Below are 25,144 nucleotides of genomic sequence, written 5' to 3' on the forward strand. Positions count from 1 at the left end.
AAGCTTAGTTATATTGTTATACTGTGGCTCAGCACAGCAGTATCATTATGCCTTCCAGTAACACACAAGGCAACACCACCCTGACGTTCTGAGAACCTGCAGCAGCAGTCAAACTTGTGCAGAGGACCTTTGCAACAGACCCATCTGAAGGGGCTGTTATCCCCTTTCCAGATGTGGCACTCGCCTAATTTGGTATTTTGAAATAGGGATGTGGGGAGCACCTTACGCTCTGAGGTGGCTGAGGCACAGACGTGCACTGCCTCCTGCTGAGTTTGATAGGAGAAAAGCTGCAGGCACCAGTGGGTGGGTGGGTCACACCACTGTGGTGTCTGGAGCTCACATGGCAGCACTTAGCCTGCACTAAGAGTGACTCTCATGGCTTGACTGAAACATCTGTAACCTGTAGCTGAGGCTGCTCCTGACTCGTTCCTGACTTCCAGCGTGCCATCGCTTTCTGAAGTATCTCTTTGGGGTTTTACTTCAATCCTGGAAAGAAAATCTGAGAACCATCTGCAAGCAACATCAGTGTGAAAGGTTGCCATTACCTTGGGCTCCCTCAGATAGCAGTGCATAGCTTGTGTGACATCGGCGGCATGGACAGCATTGTGGTATGGGTTCTGGCTATGGTAATCTTCTTGAACCATAACTGGGAATCAAAACAGAAAACAAAGATGCTTTTGTCTCTGAATGCCATGGCCACAAATGGGAACTGGACTTAAAACACAATCTGAGGTTTTGCAGTCAGCTGCCTAAGGAGTTTCTTCAAATAGCTGTAGCTTATTTAAATTGCTGCTTTTATTGGGATACCTTCAGAGAAAAAAATGCATGAAAGGATTTGTGAGGCCCAAGGGGATATACTAGGTCTAGTGCATAAATCACCTCTTTCTTGCTTTAGTGAAGGCTCTCATTGAGGAGTAAAATAAACAAGGAAGAGAGGCAAATTTATCCACAACAGAGTGTAATTATTTAGGCTGCTGTCATAGGGTAGTAGCGTGCCATTAAGGCAGTACCACCTATTTTACGGCAGCAGGGAGTGAGACCCTGATATCCTGCCCTCATTTGTTATTTGGGTTATGAACTACAGCCAAAGACATTCCTACCTCCCCAGGTGAAGAATAGAAAAAACCAGTGTATTCACAGCAAAATCTCCCATGACAATTTTAGTCACATCTGTGCATTCATTTTAAAATGCCAGTCCCTCTTTAGTTTGCAGTGCTGGAACCGGTCCAGTTGGACCAGGATCACCAACCTCTTAACTCTCAGCTTTCTCTCAGACAGAAAAATCATTGAGATGCGTGCTTCACACTGCTCTGTCCCTTGCAGCAGTGTGTGCACCATGACGTTGTCCTGGGACACCACCACGTGAGCGCTGGCAGCTGCATGTGATCCTGCCTGAAGCGCTCTCCCAGACGCCATCACATTAATCAAACGGAAAGCCAACAGGCAGATTTCCCGTGGCACTCGCTGCCAGCATGAGGAGCGCCACAGCAAGTCCGAGCCTTGTGTTTGTTTCCAGCCACACAGGCATCTGGAGGTACAGTGGGTAATCCCTTAAACTGTGAGCACCACCAGCTCCAGTTACCCGGCTGTCCACTTCACGTCTGCCCGCAGCAGTTAGAAACAGCAGGGAGATTTTGTCTGTCTCCGCACCAGAGGAACCCTTTCCAGAAGCGACAATTAGACAGGCTTAAAGAAGAGACCCTGCTTTGGAAACTCTGCCTTGACAGCCTGAACAACTGGCATTTAGCTGCTTTCAAAAAGTGATACAAAAAGTAATTGATTTTGGCCAATTTCTTCTTTTGGTTCACCGACAGCATGGGGCTAATATTTCTGTTGGCAGTAACAGCAGCAGGGGCTTTCATCAACACTATTCAGTGTAGACAGCTTGATATAATTTGTTAAATTTTGCACATAAGCTTTTAACTGCCCTGGGTCTCAGTGGTCTTTTAGTCACGCTAAATAATTACACTGCACCACAATTGTACTGTGCAGGCGTAGGTTCTGCAGTGTCTGTCTGTCTGTGTGCGCCTAAGCCAGCCACATCTCTGCATGGCATACTTTATTTTAAATCACCAGTGTGACTGTGGTGCTGGGATGCTTCAGCCCAATGCAGAGCCTTTTGAAATCCCTCCACTGACTAGGTACTGAAGCAAGTACTTGAATGACTGCAAACTGTATACTGATAACAATCATAGACATATTTTCTGAAATATTTCCAATGACATCATCATTTTTACACAGACAGACCAAGCCAGTGCCTTCTCTGATGCTCTACTTAAGCTATAAACGTCATCCAAAGATGGCTTTGAGGTGCGCACTTACCAAAAAACCTGTGTAATGTAACCATGTCTAACTGGAAATGGTGAATAAGTCCATGCACATTGAAGAGGTGACAAAGCAGTGTTACGAGACTGTTTCCTAAAAGCAGAAAGGAAAAACTCTTAGATTCCCTTCACACGTAGTTACAAACCAAGCAAGGCTAAAATCTGGGTAATTTCGTATTAGTCAGCTCCTATCACCTCATCTCCAATGAAGTGAGCTTAGATGGCTCTCATATTCACAGAAGTCACTTATACGAATGACTCATATATATAATCAAGACTTGATGGAAAGCTTGTACCAATGGAGTGCCATTCTTGTGTCTATATGCCATGAAGTCACATTTGCTGTTTCAGCGTGACAGACAAACTGTGGATTTAACTGGAAGAAGGCAAACTGACATGGTTTTAACAAAATCTTTTGACAGGCTTATCTGAGAGCAACATCATCTTCATATTTCAGGTCTATCTTCAGAAACAACAGAAACAAGAGTGGCTTTTCTGCCACTTTGGTCTGCCACACTGTACTAATTAATCAATTATTAAAAATCAGGAGTTTGTAAATAATTTTTTTTTTGCTTTTGCATATGGCTGTACAAACATGTAATTAACCCATGTAACCTAACTCAGCTACAACTGCATCTCACAATGGTGATACAGATGGGGAAAAATGAGTTGCAGCATTTACAGTCTCAAGTCCCACTGTAATGTTGCACTGGCCTTACTCTAGATTCAATACTGGGAACACTGGCAAAATTAAGCCTTACTAGTATTACATGATCAGCTATACATAAACACAGTAATTAAAAAAGTTTGCTCTGCTTAATTCAGCGGCACTGTTTCCACAGAAGTTAGAAAAAAAACCCAAACCAACCAACCCATACTACACATAAACAAAGTTTGAAGGGAATATTTTCTTATTTAATGTAACTCAGGAAGGAAAATAAATATCTGCATGAAGAACACATGGAAACTGACTTGGTCTTGACTACTGAGCAGGGGCACAGAAAGATAATTTAGAGGAACTATGCTTTTTCTTCCCAGGCAATTTGCAATCCTTTTCACTCTTCACTGCCAGTCACTCAGCTGAATGACCCTCTAAACCGAATTTTTTCTACATCTTCTGCCCCGACAAAACCTAATTAGACTGAGGGTGAGGAATTAGGGATCTCAGTTCTTTGAGCAGTAGAGAAAGGGGAAAGGTGTGATCATGACCCTCTTCAGCAGTTACCTGATCAAGAGGTATTGCCTGGACATTTGTGGGGAAGAGGGATGGTGTTACAGGCATGTATTTAGAGAAAACATTTCACAGATTTTTACTCTCTTAATAAATTTCCTAATTTTTGCTGCTGAACAGAAGCAAGGGTATCTTCACTCAAATGTCTTTAGTATTGATAGAAATTGACTGATTATGGGGATTCTGGATGTATTGACCAATGTATCTAACAGGTATATTTAAAGTAGCTTGGGAGTTTCACAGGAAAATGAAACAGAAACACCTTCTTGAAAAGGTGACAACAACAAATGTAGATTAAATTAATATAAAAGCTCACTTTAAACATTACCCTATCGTTTAGGAAGACTGAAAAAGCTCCAGGATGTGATTTTACTAGAGGTTAAATGTGGCCAATTTCTCTTCAGTAACCTGAACTGGAAATATTTAGCAAACAATTAATTAGGGATTTTTTGAATAGTCATGTATGAGAGACAGTAAAATAAAGCCTTAAAAATTTACTTACCATTTGTCAAGCGATCAAACAAGAAAATGTCAAAATCCCACATTCCCACTTTGGACAGCATATGCTGGAAAAAACAAATGTGAAAAGGTCAATGACTGGTATGTCACACTGTAAAGCAAATCTTAATTATTATTCCACATTAACCAGTCATGGGATTGTTTACTGCAGCTTTAAAGTTCTCTTTAACTTACAGAGGTTGTATCTGAAATATCAGAAATCAGGCTCATGTAGCTCTACTGCACAAAATATCACTTGCATTTTTAACTTTTTTAAAATATCCTCTAAATGGAACTCAATAAGGAACAATATAAACCAAAATATTATGAAAATATTCTTTACTACTGCACAAATTCTTTATTGTTTCTTCATGTCCCAAAGTTGTTAGTGGAAATTCTCTGAGATTCTAATACAGGGCTTTAAATTCTTAGCTCTCATGGCGAAGATGAGTTACAAGGTGCTAAACAAAGCAGTACACAGGAATATCTTTTATAAACTACTGTTTATAACTATTGTGCTACTGTTAAGCCCACTCAGACATGCAGAAGAATCCATCATTACCACCAAATGTAGTGTTTTTGCAGCTACATCAGTTGAGTCAGGAGACTGATGGTGGACTACCTCTATGACCTACAGTGATGTATGTGTGAATGAAATACACATTCACTCCCATCTCTAGTCTACATTCAGACATTTCTGGATTCTTAATTACTTTCTAACATCTGGCATTTAATCTCCTTTATCTCCTTTAGCAGAGAATAAAAAAATTGCCAAGGCATATAATCCCAATACCATCAATTGTGCAAGTTTTGCTAGAAAATACCATTCCAAGTAAGTGTAAGAGCTGCAAAATAAGATAATTGTGTTTTGATCACTGTGAAGTTTGCAGTCCATGTTCCACATCTCCTAGCCTTTGCCACTATGGAGAGCTATGGTGGGTTGCCTAATAGCTGCTCCATACCAAATGAGAGACACCTGTCCTTTTTCAAGTGGATGTGTCAGGACTCCACTTAAATCAGTAAATTAACCTGAAATCCTTCATTCTTTAATAAATTCATATTATAATTTCAGTTATTGGAATGTAAAAATGCTTAATAGATTTAGCAACATTTTCTGTTGCTTTGAGACCTAAGCCTCCAAGGCTGTAACCACAAATGAGGAATGGACAATCTGTTTGTTGTGGGGTAGGCAGGTGGGTCATTTAAGAAAGATCAGCCATGAATTTGGTTATCTGAAGACTAAAACAGAACTGACACTCTCTGTAGTATTATTAAAAGAAATGGAGATCTGGAGACCTGTCTTACCCTTGCTTGCCCAAGGTAGTCCTCATCCAGTAGGTACAGAGAGGCTTGTGGTACAATTCCACGCAGTAACCGGGATGCATGGAAATATCTCTGGAAACTTAACAGTCTTTTCACTTTTTTCTTGGTGCCGATTTCCCCTGAGAGTGCAGTATCTGTGAAAAGCAATCAGTACAGAAACCATGAAACCCGAGATGATGGATGACATCATCAGTTTAATAAGAGAAATATCAAACACTTTAAAATAGTAATACAAAAATCGTGAAGTTCATGCTTCTTGCCAAGCCACATGAAGGAGCAGTATTTAAATCACTTCAGCATAATATATTTGTTTATTTTAGAAAGGAAATATGTTCCAAGAAAGAGAATGCTATTGTAAGTTTTGGAAGATTTGAGTTCAGCTGCCTGTCACAGCCTTTAGTGTGATCGAGTTCAGTCCCTGGGGGAAGGGGATCATACATCTCCTAACTGTAGGTGTTGGAGGGAGCCTAAATGACTAGGCAGACTTAGGTACAGGAAAGCTGCTCTTACCCTCTCTGCCTCTGTTCCCTAACTATACACCTGAATATAACATTGCCTTGCTACCTCACAGGAGTGTCATTGGAATTTATTAAAAATTGCACAGCACTAGAAGTACAAGGTGATCTTGGGTTTAAAATCAAAAACATGACACTAAAAGAGAACTAAAAATACAGTTTGAAAACACAAATGTGTGACTCACTTTTGGAAAATGAAATAAAAGAGAGAAAGAAATAAGAATAGGTTAATAATCCTATTGAATTGTCTGCTGTCTTTTCTACATATTAAACCAAATTATAAATGAAGAAAATATTTTAGCTCTGCAATGAGGAAAGCAGGTATATTCAAAAAATACAGGCATTTCAGGTTACACAACAGAACACGTTCCTTTCACTCAGTACCAGGATAATTCTAATTCCCTAATGGTGTATTAGGAGATTTTCATATAGGGCTAAATGTGACACAAAAACCCAGGAAGTTTTTATACAGTGATTAAATCACTAATTAGAGTAACTAAATTACCTTATTGTTAGTAAGAAAAATATGAAGGCTTTCTAAAACCCATAATGGTTTAGGTAATTTCATTTGAACTTTTAACAGAATCTCACACTCAGTTGTGGTGTTTTCATTTTGCAATCTGGTGTAAGCTTTGGAAAAAAGGAAGGACAGAAACTGGACAGTTGGTTGAAGGTAGCAAGATACAATACAGTTTTATTTGTAAGAAACTGAAGATTAAGCAGTCCTTTGTAACAGTAATGATTCCTTGAGATAAGAAGGTCCATAGCAATTCACTGGATTTCAGGTGTGAACAAGAGCTCATGAAAAACATCCACACACTGAAGCTGACTCTCTCTATTCTCTATTTTTCCACCTCTTTTATGAAAAAACACTGAATGTTTGTTCTACTGTGAAATTAAAATATCACTTTGTCTGCTGTTTCTATGGGTGGTATTATTCTGAGAGGATTTTCAGAGAAGTCGCTAAGGTTTTTTTGGATCATGGATGGTTCAGGATTTGATTTCTCTAACAGCAGATGTGCAAGCACCCTCTGTAGCAACATTTTCCATATTAAGTAATCCAATAGCTACTGAGCAGCACAAAGTCAGTAATAACATAAAAAAAGCACCATCCTTACATACTGAGTCTCAATATAACTCCAACACCAGTAATCCTTATGGTCCTCATGCACAGCCCAAGGACCTCACTGAGTTTTAATAATATAAAAGCACAAAATAACTTCATTGCAACATGACAAGCCATGTGGTTTCCAGAATGCAAACAGTAACAACACCACTACTGTACCAGCCTGAAGGTCAGGTTTTCATTTATGATGTGCCAGCACCTGCCTTGATTTTCTCACACCTTTTAAAAGCTGGAACAATTTCATGGCCTGTTGAAGGAGTGACTAATGTAGGTGCGAACAGTTACCCAGTGGCAGCGGCACGTGGAGTAACCAGTAGACATGTTTTCTTATTTCCTTTCATTTATATAGGGCTGCTATGAAATGGCTGGCATTCTTTAATTCCTGGATAACAAAACACTCTTAAAATAAATTCACTTTTTAAACTTGTGTTAGCTGTTTCTTAACTTTCCAACTCTTTTATTTCCATCTTAGGGCACAAACTGTCACTGCTTTCAGGTAACAAGTTTAAATTTTAAAGTACAAAAACTTCACTTTTTTACATTAAAAATTAGAAGTCCCTCCCACTAATTTTTATGTAAGTTGATGTCTGTTCTTTCAGTCAAAGACAGATGACTGAAATCACCACCTACACTCTCTTAAACTCTCCACAGAACTCACATGCAGAGTTGCTGTGGATGATCTGAAGGTGAAGGTTTGGCCTGAGTCCCAACAAGCAGATGTATTTTGGATTATGAAGAAGTGGTTATTTTAGCCTTTGGATTACCAGATCATTTCAGTAGCACAGATAATACTTGCCAAAGCACAAACACATCAGATGGAAACAAGTAACTTCTTACTATGAAATATATTTTCTGAATTGAACCATCAAACTTGCTGCCCATTGCTCTGTATGGTTGTCATGGTCTCAATTCAAACTTAGTCATCAGTAACCCTGAAACCTGACTTGATGCTTCAGGTGAGCACTGAATTCTAATATATTATACTAAAAATATTACCCACAATTAATCTGTTGTTCTGTATTTTCATTCATAAGGGAAGGAGTTCATAATACTGATGAAGAATTGCAGCAAATATTTTTTCAAAACTGGGCTCTTGACAGAACAGCCTGAATCCAGCACTGCAGGCTATCCACATACAAACTCTGGATGTCAACTTAAAAGGATACCATGCTAAATGACATCCTTTGGGTCATTTCAGTAATAACTGATTTGCCTGTGAATCACAGGACTTATCAGCTGATTTCTATGACCCATCTCAGATTACCGTGACATCCACAATAATGTACTTTACTATAATGGTGTCTCGCATGAAACTGGACTAAGATGCTGCCCTTCTCTGCACAAAACACACCCCAAACAAGTATAGTCTCACCAGCATTTTCTCTTTCCCCTTCCAAGATCAGTGTCAAACAAAAAAAAAAGCACAACTATACGAAGTTGAGAGAAAAACATTAAGTAGAACAGATGAGCAACAGGTGATGCAGCCAAAAGTCAACACTCAAATTCTGTCCTCAGCCCAGCAGTTTTATCTGAATGTCCCAGAAGCAAAGAGCCATTCCCACCATATGGGATCCACCAGCTGACACAAAATCAAGATGCAGTTTTAAGATGGAATTAAGGGTTTATGTGAATGATTTACAGTAAAATGATGAACATCCTACTTCTTTATTGACAACTGTAAATTTCAATTAAAATTATAAATATAAAATTTTGATGATGACACATGATATGTCATAGCACCCTCAGGTGAAACTGAATTACAAAGTAAATGAATGAAAAATATTACTGCAGGTATCCCTGAACTTCAGCTCTGGAACTATAGATACTGAAACATATGCTATAGCATCTGGTTGAAGACCATGATCTGCAAAGCTCACATGGGAAGGATTTAGTAATTATGTGCAATTTTGAAGTGAACAGGAAAGACAAACAAGAATGTCTTTTGTTTATACCCATAAAACTTCCCTCGAGAACTGTGTTTAACTTTAGTCATTGTGGCAACTTCTGAATGTTTTGCTTACCTAAAAAAACTCCATCTCTTAAAAGATGCCCATTCTTATGCTATGGAGTTACTGCCTAGCACAGGGGTTGGAGAAACTCTCCTTTGTACACTGAACGAAGTTATTGTATGAATTACACAGACATCTTGTATGAATTACATACATGTTTACAGAAGTGCTTGTACAAGCATTCCTCACCAAGCTCAACTTCTGCCTTCAAAAGCTCAGGCAGCCTGAGCTCGCAGCATATCTCCTGTGTTTTAGCAGGCAACCAAAGTGGCTGCATTTTTCTTCAGGTAATTTGATAGCCACATCATGCACACACACAACAGCAGACCATGGATGATGTCTGAGTTACTGCACATGGCCCTCAAGAGGTTAATAAGCTGCAGAAATCAATAGCTGCCTTCTTTCTCCCCACACAGCTCCTCCAGTTACACTGATCTTCTCGCCTTAAATTGATCTATGGCTCACTACACCCCAGCCTCTGTTATTTCAGGAAAAGAGTTTTCCTGCACTGGGAACTGCTACCAGTTTTATTTCATATTTCTTTCACACTGCTGCGCTAGCATGTGCCCACAGGCAGCATGAATATAAAAATGATGGAGGTTATGCTAACAATGGTTGAGTTAACATCCAGAAATGATCACATAAATCAAATTTGGACAAGGATGTACTTAACTCTGCACCAGACATTCATTACATTGTTACTGTTCTTTCAAAGTAAACAAACTTTGTTATGCATTCAAATAAAGCCTCTGAGTTTTCCTTCACAGTACTGCCTTTCGCTATTTTATTGCACCTCAGCGTGCAATAAAAACAGGTCACCCAGCAGCATGAGTGGATAAAAAAGGGTTTATCAATTTTCAAAAGTGAACTGATTCAGAAAAGGGAAACGTTTTTTTTTCCTCTTCTTTCCTAAAGGATGCAGAATAAATCAGGTCCTCAAGCAGCTGCCTTTGACTCATACAATTTATAAAACCCTTTCCCCTCTTCTGAAGATGCAAAGGTATTTCATACACAGCCACAGCATGCCTAAAGAGCCAGGCAGGATTGATGGGAAAGTGCTGGGATATCTGGAAGATAAGGTGAGAAGGTGAGTCCTGCAATTTAAGGTCTGGACAGTCTGCAAACAGTGAGGACTCTGGGAAACAATTTGTCTCTGGTCCTACAATTTTCTACACTGGTTCCTGGCTTGACAGCCAGTTAGAAAACTTCTCTTTGTAAGCCTGATAGGTATGTAATTGACTTAGGAGGAATAACTGGTATCTGTCCTTTTTTTTTACATGTAAAACTATTCCACGCATTTAGATCACTTTTACTGAAGTCTTGTTTGGAATATTCATTGCATGCTTGGTTGCTAAATTTTTCTTATACAGGAGAGTGCCCTGATGATAGAAAAAAACCTGCTGTGCCTTCCTAGTATCTTCTTACATTACAGATTTATCATAGTGTCCAAAAGACAACAGCAGCATTAGTATGGGTAGTTGAAATAACAAAGGTGATCTAAAAATTAATGACAAACTTAATATTTTAAATTTTGATTTTGGAGAAAGCACTTATCTACTAGAAGAACAGAAAACCTCTTCTCTCTGCACTGCCTAGCCCTTCTGGATACATTTCACCTTGTAGTCCCAATAGCTTTCAGAAAGGAAACACTGAAGTTTTGAAGAAAGACCTGAGAAAACACACAAACCACCTGAAGCCCATGTGGAAGGACTGTCACTTAAAAGCTTTCAGTCCAGTGCAGAAGGCTCAGGGAGCTCTGGTGAATAAATACCCCAGTTCTACATCTCAATCATCTGTGTAAGAAACTAACTGGCTGGTGTAAGAAACTAATGAACAGGACTGATTGAAAATAGTAAGATTGTGTCAATTTTATCATCTGAATATTCACTGGTCACTGCAACTAAGAAGACTGAGACGAAGACCTTTATCTACAGATAAAAAAGCGTTGTACTGAAATGCTGTAAATCCAGGAATCCTCATGAAACTTCCTCAGACTATATGGAATCAAAAAAAGTTGTGTTATAAACACTTTGTTTTTACTTGCCTCTCTAATGTCTAAAATATTCTTTGTTCCTTGACTTATGACAAAATTTGTTTTAGAGATCAAGTGCTCTCTTTTAGCTGCCATTGTTCATAGAAGTTGCAACTGCATTATTTCTCTTTAGAGGAATAAACTTTTTTTCAATTAGGCAGAAGCTGTGAGAAAGAGAGAGACCCTCAGCACACCAGAGAAAACCAAAAAATTAAAAGTACAGCAAAAGAACTTTAAAATTTTCTGGTATTGAGTAAAAATTTTGTTCTCCAACCACATGCATAAGTGCACGAAACCAATGGAAAGCCCTGTAGGACAGGAGATACTTGGGCTTCTCTGGCTGGTGGGAGAGGTTCTGAGAAACCACCTTTCTGGATGACCTGGCTTGGGACTTTCCTCTTCTTTGAACATCACTTGAAGTGATGGTTGCTTCTAACAGCTGAGTTTCCAACTCATGAAATTCCTGAACAATTGTTAGCATCTTGAAGAACACTAGTCATGCAGTTTCCTCCCCATCCCAAAAGACATTCTTTTTGATACTGTTTGAAAGAGAATATAGAATTTAAGAATTATGCTGATAATCTCTCATATACTAAATAATCCTATCACAACAAGTTCTGGAGAAATTAGTTTGAAATACCACTTAGGTAACAATATTAGCCATAATAACAGGAAGAGGAATAGATTAAATCCAAATTTAAGATGAATTTAGATGTGTTTCTTATCACAATTTGAAGCCTTTATTTGGTCTATCACTCATCTTTATGCAAACAAACATTTTGGCATCTTTTTATTAAGCCTGCTCCAATTTCTTAAGAAATGGCATGCTATTTTCTGTTTTGTCACAATCTCATTATCATTTCATTGTGAACCTTTGCTTTGCCACTTCAATCTTTGTACAGCAGCCAGGACCTTTTCTCCCTAAAACTGCAAATGTTCCATAGCTGATTACAGTTTCTCCAACAGGAAACAGTGCATCCCCTCCTCCTTCACTCCCCTTGAGAAAAAACAACATAACCTGTAATAACAGCAAACCCAGCTTTCATTTATCATGTTAATGATCCCTTCTCCTCGTTCTTTCCTTTCCTCAGGTCATTTGGAAAGTATCCTCAGTGTTATCTTCAGTACATCCTTTCCCTTTTCTAATCAAGGAAAAGAAGGTGGGGTGGCAGAATGGGTCACGCATCATTTGGCAACTTTTAAAGGGACATTTTCAGTTAACTGAGTCCCAAGTCTGAACTAAAAAATAAATGTGTGTAATCACGTCAGTGTTCGCTAAGACTTTGTGTATGAAGCACATGTAGGTTTTTTGTTTACTTTGCTAGCATTTGTTTGTTTTGAGTCCTCCTGAAGCATTCATAACCCAAAATGATGCATTTTGTTAGCATATGAGGGCATGTGCATCTATCAGTTTTACATTCTGGCTTTCATTTTTCTGTAAATGTGGCATTGAGGCTAAATAAGGAGCATGAATGGCAGGGAGTAGATTATACTTCTCAAAAGAACTCTGTAATTAAATTCTGCATATAACAACATTTAGAAAAATATAAAAATGCAAACTTTTCTTCAAAAAAAAAAAAAAATCCCAAAAAACCAAAAAAACACAACCCCTTGCTGTTATTTGACAAAAAGGGTGAACCAGGTTGACTTCCAATGACAGGAAGAATTTTTTAATATAGTGAGGAGTTACTGGAAAAGAGAACAATCTCTGTGCTGAAATATTAAGAGGATTCCAATTTCTCTTCTTGAACAGGTAACTGATAGCAAGGCCACAGACTGACCAGTTCTGGAAATGTTCATCCCATTCAAACAAGCTAACTGGATTAAGAAGCCTACGTGTCTAAGGGATGTTGATGAGAATCCTTTGGATAGGCTTACCCATGAGGAACTAGGGGAAATATTACGTAGGTCAATGCAGACCTCATAAGATCTCTCCCTTTCTAATTTAAAAACCATCTGGAACTTTGGACTCATCTCCACAGGCTGGGCTGGGATCTGAGTAATCCAATCAGCCCTTGAAACTTCCTCGCAAGACTTTTAGTGTCCTAATTTAACCTAGGTCAGAAATATCTAAAAAGGCGTCTCTCACTCCCACTTCTTTTTCTAGCCAAAGGCAACAAAACAAGGCACTTAACCAAACTCTTTTTAACCTCACTCAGTTGGGTTTGGGTTACTTGATGGTTCAGTTTTGGGCTGGTGGCTACGGCTGAGTTTTATTTTCCCCGGAGATGGGCCCTACCTGAAAGCCCTGGAGTGTTCAAAATTCAAACCCAAAAATTAATGTAAATTTTGCAATAGACCCTTCTGTAGACAGGCAGAAACCACAGACTCAAATGTCCACAGACTTGGTTCTTTGAGATGAAGACATTTTCATGACTTCATATCTTCCCTTAGATTAATCCTGAAAACACGTTTCATTTCTCCAATACCTAATTCATCACGTGCCTGCAAAGTATGTGATGAATTCACTTTATTTGCAAACAAACTGAAAACCAGAATATTTTGCTAGACTCAGATCAGACAGTAAATCAAGGACAGAGATGAAATCTTACCTAATATTACCATTCATCACCATCAGGAGTTAAAAGTATATAATCTGTAATAAATTAATTTGCCAAGCTAAACTTAAAGCAGGTGGGGTTCTTTTGGACTCAACTTCTGCCTGCATGACAACATCAAGATCCTAAGTAATACAGAGACATACCTTTGGAATGTCTACAGACATGTTTTAACATTTTACATATTCTCAGATCCCACTCTGTTCCTGTTGTGCAAGGTGTGAGAAAACAGATATCTCTCTGGGTAAGAGCTTTTGGGTAGAGACTACAATTTGCAGGTCACATAGATAAATACCGAAGTGAATACTGAAGAAGTGAATTAAATATAGTCAATTAAAGGCTAATAATTTTGTCATTTGCAAGCCAAAATTTAATCCAGATAAAAGCTTAGCATAAACAAGATGGGAACAGGAGAATTTAAGTCTTAAGAACCTCGTTGTCTTCTAACTTGCTTGACAAGCATACTTGTAAATAACAAGTTACTTATCTCAGCTGTAAACTATGTTATTTTGTTACTCTACTTGATTGAACTTGGCAGTAAAACAAACTATCTAACATAATTGCAGTAGGGTGAGGTCTTCTTGCTTACTGCTGCATATTTACTTACAAGCCCAGATTTATCACAAGGAATTCCCTCAAACTTTGAGTTAAGGCAATGAAGAAGTGTACTGCCACAGTCACCAAAAAACCTCATTATGAGATAATGAAATCCACTTAAATCAATGCATATTAGTCACTGGTGGGATCTGCTTCAATGACTCACTGAGCAACTTTGTGAATCAGAAAACTAAATTATTGCTTACCATAGCTATGCTCCTTTATTCCTCAAATCCAAACTATACTCTGCTAAAAGGAAAATTGGATTAATTTTCACTGCAGAAGTGTTTAGAATTCTAAATTACTACCCTGCAAATATTCAGTTTAACTCCTTTTCTGTCCTGTGAACACAGTAAGGTTCATTTAATTCACTGAAATGCGGAAGTGTCAATGAGCTGCCAACATCAATTTCAACCTGCACCATTTTCAGTTTCAAGCTTGAGCTACTCAGTTCAGAGTCAAAATTTCCTAAAATTTGTGAAGTTTTGTTTGGTATTAATTGAAAACTTCCACCCTATTTTCCTATAAACCTATAGGGCTGTGAAAAATTTGTATCTCTTATTTAGGAGTTTGTAGTGTCTGATATTGGCTCATTAAGCCTCCTAGTGAATGTGGAGCCTCAAGTCTGTCATGAAGGGCTTATTTTTCTCTGGGGGCTGTCAGGGGTCACAGGGAGCAGGTGGTTTGGCTGCCCTATCAGGAGAGAAGGAGGCTTGGTGGACTCTCCTCCAGTGGGTCTCCACACAAGGCTGACAACAAGCAGTGGCTGCCGCAACTTCCCAGCAGGGCAGGAGCTGCCACACGGCTTCCCCTCAAACTTCTGACTCCCTGCCATCAACAGAACGGAATCTGGTAGGTCACACAGGTTGTGGTACTAACTCAAGAGACTGGGGCAAACATTCACCCCTCAGAAAACAGAACAGAACAGAAGGAGTTCTCGGTGACACAGGGGTATTTTACACTCAGTTTGGTATTCCAGAGTTATCTTAAGAGTCCCCAAACCCACCAGTGCAACTATGCCTAGGAAAGCTTGCAACTAGGCAGAGAAAAGACAGGAAGACACTGAAGCACTGCATCTCCACAAGAGAGGGTTCTGAAAAATCCTCATGGTCCCGACAGCCTGGCAAAGACAAGGTGAAGTAACTCTAACTTCCTATATACTGCAGAGAGCCACTGGAGGCGTGTGTAGATGGCATCGCAGACTCAAACAGCAAGAAGCCAACACTGATCCAGTTGGCTTTGATTAGGACTACAGAAGATCCCATTTTCAGAGTGCAGGAAGTTTTCCTATCCAAAAAGACCTCATGGTGTCTTAAGTTACACAGCGACTTTACTGGAGGACTCCAGAACAAATAAAATATATGGCCTAGTCAGTGTTAACCCTTAACAGACAAAATAGGAAAAAATCCACTAATTTGACTGAATCTGCAAGTACACTAAAACAAAAAAATTACACGTAAGTAACCTTTAGTCTGATATTAAATATTAAAGCGTCTCTTTTTTCATATGTGAATTTACATAATGGATGTCAACTCTGTTCAAGAATGAGCTTCAGTGTTTTCCTTTACTTTGAAACAGGGCTGGTACTGTTACCTGGAAATGTATTTCAGATGCGAGATGGAACAACCGCTATTTAAGCTCAGTTTGTTAGTGAGAAGCTGGAGTAATGTTTATGCTGCATTTATTTATGACCTCTGAGGATATTTACTATAAAATTTCCTCTGCCTCTTCCCTCTCTAACATCTTTCAGTATACAGTTACTGCCTGCCAGTTACTGTCCCCAAACAAAATTGTACTGCAAGTAATAGTTGGGTACTATTACATGCTTATGTTTTTTTGCCACTTCTGCACAGCAGAAAGGAATTTAATAGACAGATGTAGATAAACAAATATTACAAAAGACTGTTTATTTCCTCGCAAAACACATCTGCACGCTCTGACGCTGAGCATCTTCATTTACTTGTAGGTCACCAAGTGAGCCAGGCCCAGTGCACTTGCCAGCTACGAGATCAGTAGTCAGGTATCTAGAAATCTCACTTCATTTTGCACCAAAAAATTAGGGCAACACTACTGCTTAGAGAGAAAATGATAAATATATAAAAACTTGAAAACTATGGGAAATTCAAAGTCAGGATCACTGCTTTCCCTTACAGAGATCATGATCAGCCATACCGACGTAGTTCAGATTATGGAAATAAAGTAAAAAGAGTAAGCTGGAGGTCTCCATGACAGAGAGCATGGGAGCACAGAACCCCAGGTGCCCGACCCTGTTGGACCAGAGGTGCACACACAAGGAGGCACCACTTTTTAGGTTCAGCAGTTGAGTTTAGAAGGGTTATGTGGAGTGCCTTACTCCTGGCATGCTCAAAGGCTGAATATTCATCAGAGAATCCCTCACCATGGATGACTCCCTACACAGCCCACAGATAGCACCAGCATTTCCCAGAAACTGGCAGGATCTGGAGGATGGCAGGACTCATCTTCAGGGGCTAAGAGTGAAAGCCCTACCACCAGAAAAAAAAAAACTGAAACCATTCTTCTGTTTTTCCTTCTCCATGAAGGAAAACTGAAAAGTTTTCAGTTTCTTTACTCATGGAGAAGGAAGAACGTAAGAGTGGAATTTCATATAACATGTATGTATTCAAAATAAAAAAGAAATAATCAATGTAGTCACATTTGAATATGAATATATATCCACTTCTACTTAATGAATGAAAAGTGCTTTATTTTTTCTCAGCCGTTTAAGAGCAGGCATTACCAGTACTATTTCCAGCTAGCCTACACCTAATTTTTCTTCATGCTTTTCACTGGCAAGTCAGAACTAAATTGTCCTCAAAACTCTGCTCAACCAGTAAGTTATTCCCTTTATCCTGAGAAAACTGATGGACCCATCTCACCCTTATTTCTTTCTACCTCAGCCTTCGATGCTTCGAAGCTCTCTGATGGACTTACAACCCAGAAAACACCTTTAATCAGCAAGACTAATAGCAGCACATTGCTGGTTGGCAGTAACTCTGCCAGCGTGGGTGAATGCAGCCCACCAGATCCAAAATGGTCCCCTCCCCAGCTGCTCTTTACTCCTGACTCCCAGCCAGCCTTCCCGCTTTGCTTCATCCCTCTCCCTTCCCTCCCCACTTCCTCCTCCCTTCCCCAGGCACCCAGACAAGGAGGTACAAAAAGGAGAATTCAAACTTTGGTTTGACAATTGCTCTTTGTGCTCTTCTAGCACAACTGCTAGAAGTGTAAGTTATCAGCACTAAAACTGTTGGAGTTCCAGTCTGTTTTGATGAAGACAGTGAATAATAGTTTTTTCAAAGATTGCTTGTGCAGCACACAAGGACACATCAAGATCTGCCTGTGTCCGAACACTGAAGTTAACACAGCATCCAGGCTCAGTGCTACAGGGCCCAAAACTAAGTCATCACTATTTTTTTATTTTTTACACACTTGCTGATGGGTTTGCATCAGTACAGAGAGTCCATCAGGTGAAAAAAAACTAACAGGATCTCGATTTTTTTTTCTTCTCGATTGCACAGCAATTCGTCCTTTATTTACAACAGTGACAAAATGACTTCAATCAAAATGAGGTTAAGATTATTTTTAACAGATGTTCACTGCTGGCCTGACCCAAAATCCATTGACGTCAATGAGAAGACTCCACGGGGCTTTGGATTGGGTTCTAATTGTTGGAAAAATTAATGTTATTGTAAACCACTGGTCAGTGCTGTCACATGCTCCCCTTCTGTGCCAATTCTATATGACCGGATAACAGCTTCACATAAATCTATTCCAACTGTTGTCTAAGAGGCTAAAGGACACAGAGGTTTATCTTTTTAACTTTGAACTGCCCCCGCTCCTTCCCTAGCACAACCCATGGCCCTGCTGTATTTACATTTGACAGATTGAGCATTATGGACTATTCACAAAACCAAAATATTTCACGGCCAGACACTGAGTGGAAATAATGGAATTAATGCTGACTGTGTGAAGACAGCTGAGCTACAGACATGTATGAGATGAGACAGTTTGGTTCATATACTTTGTTCAACAGAGATTTTTATTTATTTTTATTTAAATACAGACCTGAAAGGAGGGTTGCACTTACTGTTAAGAAGACGGAAGTCTATAAATGGGTAGGAGCCACGGCGCTCGGAGACAACCCCTGTCTGACCTCTCACCCGTGCATCTCCTGCAAAACACAAAATCCCCAGAGACATTAAAAGGGGCAGCTGCCTTTCTCTGCTGTTTTCATCTAGATCTATTTTTTAATACTAAGTGACGACAGTACACTTCTCCAGGGGGAAAACTAAGGTCCAAAAAATCATCTCCCATGACATCCCCGGGTAATTGGGTAAAGCAGCACAGCTGATCCTCTTATCAGAACAAAGACAAAAAACCCTTCATTGCTGGCTGCGATTAAACCACAACATTATCCTATTGAACAACTTCTTGCCCAGCAAGGAGACTCTCATTGCTTCACAAAAAGTGCAGACATCTGCTTTTTTTTCTCTCAAGCAAGAACAGGTAGGACTCTGACTGTCATGGCTTCACGTACAAAGGTCTCAATCCTGGACTAGGCCCAAAATCCAAAGCTGTGGGAGTGGTCCCAAAGTCATTAGCTGATGAAAAAATCCCCCCCAAAATTTTGAAGCTGTTTTTACACTTGGGTGGGTGGTTTGTTTGTTTGTTTGTTTTACTTTCTGCTCTTTGAGCACTTTGGAAAAGGCAAGCCTCCTCCTCCAACAGTGCAGCTGTTTTATATAAGTGAAAACCTGATGCTCTCAGATAAGCATTACTCTGGAGCGCTGATGTGTATATTCAAAGACGATGAAGTGCCAACACAACACTCAGAATTAGTACTGCTGTGCAATTCACACTGACTAGTTCTTGCCTTACCATGTAATACTGATGAAATAGGCAAAACTAATTTAAGGAGAAAAATGTTCCTCAAGTTACAGAACCTCTATCCAAACAGACAGGAAGTAGTGGCAAAGCAGATGTCATTTTTATGTTTCCATAATTTCAAGTATCTTTAGTGCAATGTAATTGTTTCTTTACAGGGAAGATCAAAATATTAAAAATCCTTAAATAAGATGAAGTTTGGAGACTTTGCCATTCTAGTTACTCTAGTTCTTCACCATACTAATTCCTCAGAAACAGACTGCAGTGCTGATAGCATATCCACTGCACATCCTTACACAGCTCACACAGTAGTCCTCTCAAAGTTTGAAATAAAGTACAAATTTTTAGTTGGTTTGAATTGCATTTCCTCTGGATTACAAATATAGCATCTGACTAATCTAAACAATAATTTAAGAATTTGGCTGCTAGTGCTAGCTTCTACTGCTTATGTTTAAAAACAAGAAAACATCTTGTAGCATAAAAGAAGGACCTAGTTAAATGCTATTATTTTTTTTCTATCTAATGTTCACTTAAAATGTGCTTACAGTTATGTTTAAGGAAGAAAGCCAAGCAGAATTATTAAGTTGAATATTTGAGGTGGAGAGAAACTTCCGTGCCCTGTAGGGGTCCTTAGAGATACGAGAGACACAAGAGAGTGCATGCAAATTAAGAATATTTCAAACACAGTCACTTTTGATTATAAATATAAATCTAGGTTCTCTCACCCTTACTTTCACTTTGCTTTTTTTGTTCCCAGAGACAGAACACATGTTCCCTGCTCTTGGCTCCTACTTGCCAACCACTCTTAGGAACCAGTCCAAAACAACTCAAGCTGTTGTTGACCCCACTTACCCCTCCTGATAGCAGGGCAGGAGGGTGCAAACCTCTACCTGCTCTTCAGCTGTTCCACTTCAAAGGTATGGTAATGCCGTGGGTCTACCTTCATCAGCAGTTTAAAATTACATGCAATGTAATTGTGGCAGTGAAGGTACACGAACCCATCCCCCTGCCATCCTTGTGTTGAAGAGTAGAAGGGTGGAGCAAATAGCTGGAGACTTTGTAAAACACCGACGCAAGATTCATCAGCACCCACAAGCCAGAGCCCACGAAGCGGCACCCAGACTTAAAAGCATTGCTCTCTGCCACAGGTAACCCCATCAGATTGGCTCACGTGCGCAGAAACAGTAAGAATGGCAAGCATATGGTACACATTATATAAACTCAAAAAAATCAGGCAGGCTTGAGCCTGCTGCTAATACAGGCATCAGCAAATTAAGAACGGGTGAGAATTCAGAGCATGCCTTGACCGACGCTTTTGTTTTTCTGCAGGCACCAATGAATTAACAGGAATCTGCAAGTAATCCCATTCATTACACACTGATAAACATGTCACTTGTGACTATTCCAGCAGAGAAATTCAGCAGAAAAAAAAAGAGAAATTCAGACCCCAAAAATCTGAAAAAACACCCAAAGCATATGATACTATAAAACCAGCAAGACTGATGTCCTTTCTAGGCATGAAATAATACATCTGTCAAATCAAAGGAGGTACCACAGTACTGGAGAAAATGAAAATCATATACAGTCATGTATTAAAAAGGTTGCTTATCTCTGATCTCAATAGCATGACCCCAAATTTTGAGGAGGAGAACACTAAAGGTAGGTAGACAACTGTAACACTGAAGAAAACACAAGGTGGAGTTACTGAAAGTAGACCATACAAGATACTTAATTACCTCACATGAAATATCCAGCTCTTAGACAAAAGGAAAAGAAAGCAATACTGTAGTGCAATTCCACTATATGGACCTTGTTAATCGTACAAGAGAAGGCAAGAGATGAGACAAGAACTGAAGACTAAAAATAAGAAGATAACACAGTGCATTGAACAGAAACTTTTGCTTGGGAACAATTATTCTATGATCGTCATGTTATTTAGAAAATTCATGTTGGGAATGGTCCTAAAGAATTTTTAATGATGATCTTGACACAGAAGAGCACTACTGATACTTGAGGACAACACAATGTGGGGAGATACCAGTTACTAGCAGCTAGAGCTTTTTATATGAAGTTCACTTCTGCTGTCACCTTTTCTGTCCCAGCTGCTCTGTGGTCCAGATACCTGCATGTTCCTGTTAGCCCAGCTTCCTCCCATGGTACTGCTGTCTCATACAGAACTACAGACTAGCCAAATTAGATGCTTATGTACACTATTCAAAGCAATTTCAGCAAAGAGAGGGAAAGCAATGCAGCTATTGATGCAATTAGTGAGAAATGTGAATGAGTTTTACTGAACTAGCAAAGCCCAGGAACTGAAGCAATGACAAATTAGTGATTATTCCAATTGGCTGTGTAATTTTACATTTTTACAATATAATTTTGGGCAGTCTTTAGCACTATAGGAATCTGTATGCAGAATAAATCTGAATCCCTGCTGACTTAGGAAAAGCCACTAAAATCTTTGTATTCCTACATGATTATTAACTTTATCCTGAGGGAAGGCAAGTTTCTGATGAGTCAAAGATGTTATCAAGCAGCTCTACCTCATGAATCTGTTATTTCAAAATACTTCACCAGGTGCCACCTAGTCTCTCTCTACATCATTAGAGAAAGATTAGTTAGGAAGTGGTGGTGGGCTAAAACGACCACACCTCTCTTCCTCCATTTTTTCTTGGCGCACGTATTTGGAAAATATTTATGTACTTCCCTATTACTTTTAACTACATCTAAGTAAACTCAACAGAGAGACTAAGAACAGGGATTGCACCAGATATACAATTTATCACGTGAGTTTTAATTTCCAAGAGGCAAGGGCCATTCATGGCAGGACACTCAATGTTATTTTTTGCTTTGGCAGATGACTTCAAGGCTGACTTTCATCAGTCCATCAGACCTTTACATCTCTTTGTCTCCACCTTAAAAATCAAGCTAAGCAGCCATTCTGACAACTTCTGCAATTAGCAGTTTTAGATAAATAATCCTTTTTAGAGCAAAAGGAAGGAATTCTGTGGTAACAAGGCAGGAAATTTTGACAGCTCATTGTGTTCCTAAATGAAACAAGAAGGGTGAAGGTTAGGGTACAGGTTCTCCTTGACTGCTTCAGGCTGAAGATGCAAGGCTGGAACATCTGCAGCTGCAAACACCAGGGGCTGCACCTTCACTGGTGCCAAGCTGCCACAAGAGCTTCCAGCAGGGACATCTCCCAGAGCTGCTGTGCTCTTGAATTTTACTTTGTCCTTGTTAAAAAAGACCAAATGAACCAAATAAACCAAAGCAGTCTATATAAGGAGCCAGAGCCGTGACTGACATGCTATGGCACTACTGCAGCCATAGCATCAAGGGCACTTCAAGATGGTTCAGAAGGGTTAAGAAAAAAATGAGGCAGCTCTTAACTGCCTTTCACATCTGGAGGAAAACAACTTCTCCAAGACTTGCCTGAAATGGCGTACAATTCAATTTCATTGAGCAAGCACAACAAATTAGGAGAGAAAATAGGGCCATAGCTGTGAGAAAACAACGGAGTAGCTTCATCCAGCAGAAGTTAGGATGAACCACCAAATCAGTGATTCTATTTAGTACACAGCTCCATGTGGTAAACTGGGAATATCACAGCAAATTCACCAGAGGTTGTAAGTATTTATTCCAGTCAGGCTTCCGTACAATCTTCATTCCAGTATTTCTTAAGCTGACTGTTCAGGGTACATACTGCAGTGGCTGATGACTTTTCATGGAAAACCAAGCAGCAGTAATAAGGCCTCTTGTGGACTCTGTGGAGCCCATGGCTCCTCCACTATTTCAGATATGAAAACACTTGAGATTTCTGACTTGAAGGAAGAGGACTTGATGATGTCTTAAGCATCAATCTGGTTTTAGTGGAAAGCTTTCTAAAAGAGAGAAGTGTTGCTCTGCAGAAGTAGCAAATTCAATAGAAAAGTTATGTTAAAAATGAGTACCAGAATTACTGGAATTATATTTTTATTTGAAGAGATCTAATGCTTGTTCATGGTGATTCATGCTGGTTTAGATTATTTTCATTCTGTTGTATTAATGCTATAAGTGTTACTGTAAATTCTTGTTTGTAGAAGGCATTTTATAAAGATTTATCACAGGCATCGTATCTTGTGAACAAAACCATTTCCTCTGAACAGACACAGAGACTGATTTAAGGGTTACAGACTCGGGATGACTCCCCTTTGCAGCAGGAGAAACTGAAGCAGCCACCTCACCTCATTCATCTGTGAGCACTGAATTTTTAAGCATGTAAACATTCCAAAATGTAAGGTTTTCTGTGCTGTATGCTGCGTGGTTCTTCTATTTCTGCTAGTAGTTCTAATGAGCTCATAAGTATTGATTTTATCCAGTGTATTCTACAGTTTTGTTTCAAAATGCTCCACAAAGGAAGTAATTGCTGGTAGTACTTTTTTACAAAAAGAGGATAAAATGATAATGTAGAAACTGTAATTCAGTTTTGTAAATGTTTTTTACACAGAAAATAAATAATTTCCCTTGTATTTGTCCTACCCTGTGAACAAATTGTTTTTATTTATTTATTACCAGTCAATTACTTGAAATTCAGCTACTAAAAATTCCTTTTCCAGCTGCAGATGAGACATTTCACGCAGCCTCTGTTTTCTTAGTATTTTGAAGTGAAGTGAATGGTGGTTCTTATGTTCAACAAGAACTGCTGGGACTCCTTTACTGTACCTGCTAGCTCTAATTTCTGCCCTCCTTTACTGCCCAAAATCCACACTGCAGTGGTATCTTAACCTCCCAAACAGTACTGTCACCACTCTTTGGGCCAATCAGTAAAATGCAGAAAGAGAAGCTTACAATCTGTTCATAAAACCCTTCTCAATGCTGAAATTCTCCTGTTATGTCTTACCTGCATATAGAGGAAGACCACAGGATCCACAGGCATACCTTTAACAGTCACTATCCATTCTGACAAATGAACAAGTTAAATGAGCATTTTACAGTATTTTACACTCTAGAAATCCTCTCTTTAACCATATCACATGGCACCAGTGACTGGTGAAAAGACTGAACTAACACATCTTGAGGCAAAGCTCTTCCAACATGCAGACTTTTGAAAAAATTCTTGCAGACAAGTGAAAACCAAGAGGATGAGAAAACTGCCCTTGAGAACCAGATAACAGCAGTCATCAGAAACTCAGGTACTGAAGCAGCACCCACATTTCCCTCTTCGCAGATCTGTTTGTTCTTGCATGAGCAAATGTAGAGCAACACTAACATCTGACTGAAAAAGTGGCCGGAGTTGACTGGATAGACATCAACTCTCAGCTGCATGAGCTAACAAAGGTAGGTTTCCAAAACATCAATGTATTATATTGCACTGGTGATTCTTCCACTTATTTCTGAGTTTGATAATGGGCTACGAATTATTGCCTTAAGGTCAAACGTATTTCACACACTCGTAGGTCTAAATGAGTGGAGAGAAGTAGGTGCCTCCACCCAGTGACTAATGCTTAAAGAGATTTTCAAAGACCTATGTTTCTGACTTTGATGCAGGGGGAGTCTAAGACCCTTCTTTTCCTAAATTAGGTGCCATGACTATAAGCAAAGCATGGAGGGGGGAAGAATCCAAGATCTCACCTGTGAGGACTGTGTTCAGAAAACTGAGACCACACCAAACCCCTTACCTGTGAGAGTGCCTTTCACTGTGATTACCCATGTGACTATTTGGTAACAAACAGAACAGATACATACACCTTTAGCTCACATCAAGGTAGGCACACCCTCAAAACTCCTTGTACAGTGTAACATTATCCCACAGCTCAGTTAGACAAAAACCAGTGCCTGTTATGCAACAGCCTTTGGAGCACTGTTCTGGATAAAACACAATAACTTATCTCTTTGATTCTACTGCATGATATGTACTTAACTTTCAGCATTTTCTAGATAAAATATGAAAGTTTATATAAAAGTTTACATAAAGTGCTAAACCACAGGACATGAAGACAGCGAGGGACATAAGAATGGGCAATTTGCACAGCCTGCTTAATTAGCAA

At 39.3% G+C, this 25,144-nt stretch overlaps 1 protein-coding gene across 3 annotated transcripts in view; it reads right to left on the reverse strand.

Moving 5' to 3' along the window:
- The window catches only part of PDE7B (phosphodiesterase 7B), a 170,220-nt gene that overhangs the window by 19,545 nt on the left and 125,531 nt on the right, over nt 1–25,144 (reverse strand). For all 3 annotated transcript variants that reach the window (XM_063390315.1, XM_063390316.1, XM_063390317.1), the window contains 5 exons: nt 18,319–18,402; nt 5,359–5,510; nt 4,058–4,121; nt 2,323–2,418; nt 546–646 (listed from right to left, as the gene is read on the reverse strand). In XM_063390315.1, coding sequence (XP_063246385.1) covers nt 546–646; nt 2,323–2,418; nt 4,058–4,121; nt 5,359–5,510; nt 18,319–18,402 — 497 coding nt within the window. The remainder of the gene's footprint in view (nt 1–545; nt 647–2,322; nt 2,419–4,057; nt 4,122–5,358; nt 5,511–18,318; nt 18,403–25,144) is intronic.

The sequence above is a fragment of the Prinia subflava genome, chromosome 2 (assembly GCF_021018805.1).
Source record: "Prinia subflava isolate CZ2003 ecotype Zambia chromosome 2, Cam_Psub_1.2, whole genome shotgun sequence".
NCBI lineage: Eukaryota > Metazoa > Chordata > Aves > Passeriformes > Cisticolidae > Prinia > Prinia subflava.